This window comes from Trematomus bernacchii, unplaced genomic scaffold (assembly GCF_902827165.1).
Source record: "Trematomus bernacchii unplaced genomic scaffold, fTreBer1.1, whole genome shotgun sequence".
In the NCBI taxonomy this organism is placed as follows: Eukaryota; Metazoa; Chordata; class Actinopteri; order Perciformes; family Nototheniidae; genus Trematomus; species Trematomus bernacchii.
Genome location: NW_022987839.1, coordinates 2,450,927 through 2,458,142, shown reverse-complemented (window position 1 = coordinate 2,458,142; position 7,216 = coordinate 2,450,927). Strand labels below are relative to the sequence as shown.

General features: G+C 39.5%; 1 protein-coding gene across 1 annotated transcript in view; it reads right to left on the bottom strand.

Annotated features, from left to right (window-relative positions):
- LOC117500290 overlaps positions 1-6,067 on the bottom strand; it is a 10,345-nt gene extending 4,278 nt beyond the window's left edge. The window contains exons 1-2 of the mRNA XM_034153103.1: positions 6,021-6,067; positions 4,916-4,989 (exon numbers count right to left, since the gene is read on the bottom strand). Of these exons, the coding sequence (XP_034008994.1) occupies positions 4,916-4,989; positions 6,021-6,022 (76 nt within the window). The 5' untranslated portion in view covers positions 6,023-6,067. The remainder of the gene's footprint in view (positions 1-4,915; positions 4,990-6,020) is intronic.
- Positions 6,068-7,216: the final 1,149 nt, after the last annotated feature.

Here is a 7,216-nt window from a genome sequence, read left to right as displayed (position 1 = left end):
TGTCTGTCTGTCTGGCTGTCTGTCTGTCTGTCTGTACTGTCTGTATTGTCGTTGTCTGTCTGTATGCTCTGGTCACTGTCTGGTGTAGCAGAGAGAGAGTGAGACGAGGAGGAGAATTGAGCGGAGAGATGAAGGAATGAGGAGGAGCGAGAGAATGTGAGAATGTGTCTGTCTGTCTGTGAGAGAGAGAGAGAATGTGAGAATGTGTCTGTCTGTGTGAGAGAGAGAGAGAGAGAGAGAGAGTGTGTGTGAATTGTTACAGCTCAAATGACTTCCATGTTAAAAAAAAGACTTTAAAAAGCTGAATGTTTTAAAAAGTATAACATATTTTGAAAAAGTTGAAAGTTTCCCCATCATGTGCTGAAAAGGCTGAATAGTTTGATATTTGAATGGTTCCTGCAGCTGAAATTAGGCTGAAGGAGTTAAATAAAGATATTAAATGTAAGTAGTAGTGAATGAATGTAAACCCAGAGATGAAAGGTTACCATGGTGACGACTTATGACGATTTACCAACTGCAGCACTGATGCCCCTTTCACACCGGCGCTTTTCCAGCTCCTGCTCGGAGCTGGAGCTGGAAAAGCGCCGGTTTTTCCTGTTCACACCGCAGCGGCGGCGCGTCATAGCTCCGGAAAGCGGTTCACTTCCAGCTCCAAAAAATGGTCGGTCCAGAGGCAAGAGCTTCGGAGCTATGACGCGGCGTCGCTTACGTCTCTCTTACGTCGAGGCGTGCAGGAAACCTTACTTTGACCATCCGTTCGCTGTTATTGATCATTGTGGAGAGCAGGCAGACGTTTTGTTTGTTATTATAGCAGCTATCGGATGGAATTAATACATGGGCTGTACAGGTTGTCATGTCCGACTATCACAAGTAGAATCATAATGAAAAATACGCCGGTAAAATGTGCTTGTAGAAAACGGCTTACCAAGTAGTCAGTTTAGCTTCGGTTGCTATGCTAACATCACCCATGTTATACCAGAGAAACTTTCATAACAGCGTTGTGATGCTAAACAGCGTCAATTCAGACTGACACACATTCACTTAAGGGGAACTGGGGATATGTATCAGCTGCTTGTGTGACAGTCAGACAGTGAATACTTTAGAGCCGTGTGAGCTAACCCGGAGCTAACGGGAGAATAAACTCCCGTGGAGCAGCCAGCACTGCAGCGGTCGGTAAATGCCGCTGAAACACATTAATAAACAATGAACCACGGCACTCTGGAGAAAAGTATAAGGTTGGAGAAGTCGTTATTTAATTTAATCTGGCTTCGTATGATTAAAAGCAACACGATCATCGACCCGACGCAGTCCCCGGCCCGTTGTTGTTGTGGGAGAATATCAGCGACGTAAACTGTGACGTCATGACGCAGCAGCGGCAGCTCTGGGCGGTGTGAACAGAGCGGGAGCTGAAAAGGGAAACCGGAGCTGAACCAGAAAAGCTCTCGCTAGGAGCTAGAAAGGGAAAAGCGCTGGTGTGAAAGCCGCATGAGTCCCATTAAGAATGCATTGAGGATTATATCTGACAATTTTGCCACCTGTTCAAAAACTATGGCTCCTATCAAAAAATTACCAGACCGTGAGCATCAGGGAACCCCAATGAACATATGTTGTTTTTTTTGGTTTTGTGTGTAAAATGTGGAGATGGGCGCAGTTTGTCTAAAGCAGGGGTCTCCAACCTTTCTTCATCTGAGAGCTACTTTCAAAAAATGAAAGTGGCCAAGAGCTACTTGCATCACATCGCTTACATTTATTCACATAGCCCTCATCAGTTGAATTAAGCTATACTTTTGTACACGTGTGAAATTGCAATAACTAAAGCTTATCACAAATCTTAACTTCACATCAAGGTCCAAGAAAACGAAGATTTCTCACATATTATTATGGCCCACATAATAAGTACATCACTGAACATTCACATAAATGTCCTTAATCACCACCTTACAAGCATGTCACTCTTTTGTTAGTGAGATGAATGGCACTGCATGGAGTCCACCATACAGGTGTATGCTGGACCCACTTAGGTTCACTCTAATAGAGTCATTTAAATGTTCATCAGTCAGTATTGTTCTGTATTTAGATTTCATGACATTCATGTCAGAAAAAGCTGCTTCACAAAGGTATGTAGAACAGAACCAAATAAAGCAGACATTTTCAGTGCTGCTTGGTGAATGTTCTATAGTTTTCTGGGTCTACAAGGCTCCAGAAATGTTGTGAGTTTTGCTGAGACTTAAGCTGAACATTATTTTGGAGATCTCCACAGGATTGACACTGAACAGTTGTTCAGCCATCTTTTTCTTCTTCTTCTTCGTCTTGACATTAAATTATAAACCATAATAAATCAATTGTATAGGTCTAGCCTCCCTATATCTGTGTGTGAAAATGGTTCCATCCTCAAAAACAAAAAACGAATACTTCTGCAGTCTAGCTGCAGCTTCTAGCAACGGTCTTCTGTTAAAAAAAAAGACACTGAATGTCTTGAATGTGGCATCACACACAGGACTTGAGTCTGAACACAGCAGACAACAGGAGTATTTAAAAAAAAAAAAAAAATAGTGCATGTGGGTGCACACTTACATTCTCTGTCTTACTGTTACATAAATCCCATGAATGTATGAGATTAAGTTAGCTTCATCATATCTCAATCAGTGATTAAGTGAATAATAAAGTTTCTATCGGGTCACTATCAGCCTGTCACTCATTATTTTCAAGGAGGGGGCGGGGTTTGGAGGAACAGAGGAGACGGTGATCGCGGAAGCTTTCCTCCTGCCTTCACAAACTTTACACAAGTATTTATCAACTGAAAATAGCAAGAGGACATTCATACTCTGCAATCCAAGACTTGATTACATCCACCAAAAACTTGACATGACGATAACGAGTGTTTTTCAAAAAACACAAATCCCTCCCTGTGTGTCTCTGAGCCGCAGCGACAGGGCCTGATTCAGAGCGGGTCATTCTGCTGTTGGTTCTGGACTGGTGCTGGTGGAGAAAGCAGACTGCTCCGTGTGTGTTGTCGCTGTGGTGCTGTCACGTCTGTTCCTTGATCTCTGCGTCACCGACCATTTGATATTCGTGTGACAGAAAAAATTCTAAAATAAAAAAACTTTATTGTCCACCCGCGGCCGAAAAATCAATAAGCAACCATACGCTATCATCGATAATCGAGCGGCGAGCTACTGAAAAGCTGCCCGCGAGCTACCGGTAGCTCGCGATCGACGTGTTGGAGAGCCCTGGTCTAAAGTGTACTTCTCTCTGTTCTGAGGAAAGTTCCGGAAAGATTTAACATGGGAATCAATTGGGAGCTAGCTGAACTTTTTGTCACTTCATGCCCTCAAGAGGCATTTTGTTTAATATTTTTTCTTAATTTTTTTTATTTTCCAACCTAGGAGAGGTTTTCCTACGTTTTTCATGAAAATGATGTCTGAGGAGTGTAGGGTTTGGGAATTATGGCAGGTTTAAAACATTTGGGAGAATTTTAAGCACTCTTCCACTCTGTTTTGAGATCAAAGCACTCTAGACTTAACGAGCTGCTCCATCTACACTAATGTTAAAATCTGAAGAAAGCCTCTTTACCAAGCTCCAAACTAAGTTAAATATCTCAAGAAGTGTAAAAGATATGAAGAATCTGAATAACAAGTTTTATAGCTGAAGGTGTTGTGATCATTTGAAAGTTGGAATGAAGTGTCTAGCTGAAGTTATGTGGAAGGAGAAGCATTTGGCGCAAAGTGTAGGAAAAGAGGATTTGAAGGCATCTCCCATTGACTTCAATGTTAAAAAAAAGAGTTTAAAAAGCTGAATATTTAAAAAAGTATAAAATATTTTTTTAAATGTGAAGGTTTCCCATCGATTCCTGAACAGGCTGAATAGTTTAATATTTGAATGGTTTCTGTAGCTGAAAATAAGCTGAAGTTATGGAGAGCCAAAGTATTGGCTGAAATAAGTGGAAAAAATAAAGATTTGAAGTACTATAGTGGAATGCTGTGGCACAGCATTCGCACTAATAAAGAATTGAAGTACTATAGTGGAATGCTGTGGCACAGCATTCGCACTAATAAGGGGAAGAATAAAGAATTTAAGTACTATAGTGGAATGCTGTGGCACAGCATTCGCACTAATAAAGAAAAAATCGAATAAATATAGTGGAATGCCGTGGCACAGCATTCGCACTAATAACTCTTGACACAATTTGTCCTGGTATGGGGAAACTCAGCCCCGAGGATATCACAGAAAAATGTATATCTTTTCAAGTTTTTACACTGTCTCCTCTGAAAAACATGGTACTTTCTTCCACGTCCTTCATGTCCCTACTCTCACCCACACACCAATAAAGCTCAAAATAATTCACATTATAAAAACGCCTAGTTCAGTTCGATGGTTTTATGTTATTTCCTGAAAATATTTTATTTTTCTTCAAGCTTATTTTTAAATTGTTTTATTGAAAAGTTTTGGCTTTTAATTCTTAGAAATGTGAACAATTCTTTAGTTTGCTTCATAATTTCCCCTAAAAAAGGCTATTTTTTAAGAATTGGAAGATGAATTAATGTAAACTATTTTTTTTTATACACATTAACTAACTTTACAAAACTCTAAGATCACAGGGATGCTGGTTATTTTTACATTTTTGTAATAAAACAGTTTTAAGTGTAAAACTGTTTATGTTTACTTGTGTATCTTCTTAACAAAGTAGATGAATTTAATTGAAATACGATTGCTTTACTGTGGCTTTTATTCGTCCCAATTCATGGAGTTATGGTTAGTTGATAGATCATTAGAACAAAGGAAGGCTATTTCTCACTTACATATATCACTTATCGCAAGATAGAAATCTGAAATAACTTTATGGTACTACTTGCATTTAGCACACTAAAGACGTCTATTGTTGCATCTGTTAACATTTGATCAGACAGGTTTTTACCTTGTGCCTCAGTGCAGACCAGCAGCCCCAGAATCACGAAGATGAACATGACAGTCTCTGCCCGGTTGCCCTGCCTGAATACACAATGTCACAGGTTATAGTGTGTGTCCTGTTTTGCTCTATAACACACACCACCAAGTCCTTTTCCTGTAACAACCACACAACCTTTTTGCATGATGTGAAGGTATTAACCCTCCTGTTGTGTTCGTCCCCCCCCCTCCCCTTATTTGGGTGTTTGCGGTCCTGTTTTAACTGTTATTACATTAACACAAAAACCATTTATCATCACCAAATTTCATGTAACACCCTTTCAAACTGTAAATATTGTATCAGACTACTGGTATACAGGAAAAACTGCAGTAAATATACAAAGAATAGACACTGAACACATGTGGGGGGATGGGCACATAAGAGCGGGAATTGTATCAAATTGTTCTGTGTGTGTGTGTTTGTGTTCTGTGTGTGTGTGTTTGTGTGCCAGGTGTGCGTGTGTGCGTGCGTGTGTGTGTTTTTTTTATCTGATCCGGATGGTTACTGATTCCTTTTCTTTATGGCGGTCATTTTTGACCGGGAACACCATGGGTGTTACAAAGTTGACTAAATCATCCAAAATTCAATGAAAGTGGTGATCAGCAATTTTGTATGTTCAAATATCTACTGTGAAGGATATCATAAAGCCTTAATGCAATCGAATGTAAAACTAAAAAGTTATGATTGATGAAAGTAGTAAATCGGTCAGATTTGACCCGAAGACAACAGGAGGGTTAATTCACGCCTTTACCCAAGTTACTTTTATGTTATTTCTTTGCATGTTTTGTTACCTTATTGTAAATCATTTAATGTTTTTATTCTATTTCTCTTTTCAAAGTTCCTCTCTTATCTTGGTTTTGATATCTTTTTATAAAGACCTTTTTGTAATCCAAACGTTTGTCAAGAAAGCAGATTTTAATGTGAAAGTCAATTACAGGATAATTAAGAAGGCACTTTTCATTTAAGTTGGTGTATGTTGCACCAGATGAAGATATTTTGGAAACAAACATTACAATTGTGTCAATACATTACATAAAAAGAATCAAAGATGTAGTTTGCAATGTATATTACTCACATTAGTTTATGTGTTGCTTTACTTTGACTCTTTTAGCTGGTGTCCTGCACAAACAACCAAAACCACTTCCTTTCTCAGAGCTCTGTGTTTCACACCTTTTGCATTTTCCATGACTGCATACCAAACTAGAAAATGCATTTCCTGCAGGAAATGCGTGCGAATGCTGTAAACTGTGAACATTTGTGGCTGAATTTAGCTGAAAATGCAGAAAAAGCTGAATATGTTATTAGCTGAATGGTAGCTGCTTTTAGCTACAAAAATGCAGAAAAAGCTTAATATTTTAAAGAAAAGGTTTAAAAAAAGGTATAAACAACAACATGTATAGCCTTGATGTCCTGAAATAGCTGAATAATGTAATAGTTGAATGGTTTCTGCAGCTGAAAATAGGCTGAAGGAGTTAAATATCAGATGTAAGTAGTAGTGAATGAATTTGTATTAAGATGAGAAAAGAAAGTAAAAAGGCTTGGGAAAGCAGCAGAATATTTGAACTGCAAACTTTTGAACTAACTTGATGGTGAATTATCTGTCGCCATGGCAACGGCATTTGATGACACCCCATAATACGCTTAGATGTGTTGTTGGCTGCATCGTTACCAAACCTGTGAAGTTTTGGGCCATTTCGAGCATTTTCACTGAAGTTATGAGAAAACCATGTTTCATGGTGAGCATTGTGTTGCCATGGCAACGGCATTTGAAGAAATCTCAAAACTGTCCCGTAGATGTCTTCACGGCTAGACTGTTAGCACACATGTGAAGTTTTAGCACTTTTTGAACATTTTCATAGGAGTTATACATTACATTAGGAGGTTACATTACTCTCTCTCTTCTCTTGATCGCCCTCTCTCTTCTCTTGATCACCCTCTCAATCTTCTATCGCCCTCTCTCTCTTCTCTTGATTGCCCTCTCTCTCTTCTCTTGATCGCCCTCTCTCTCTTCTCTCTCTCTTCTCTTGCTCGCCTTCTCTCTCTTCTCTTGATCGCCCTCTCTCTTCTCTTGATCACCCTCTCTCTCTTCTCTTGATCGCCCTCTCTCTCTTCTCTTGATCACCCTCTCACTCTTCTATCACCCTCTCTCTCTTCTCTTGATCACCCTCTCTCTCTTCGCTGTAAGTCCAATGGACACGGTCCAATCGTCCCCCAATCTTCACTTGTATATCACCAGTCCATGCCTCAACAGCTCTACGCCAAATCTGAGAT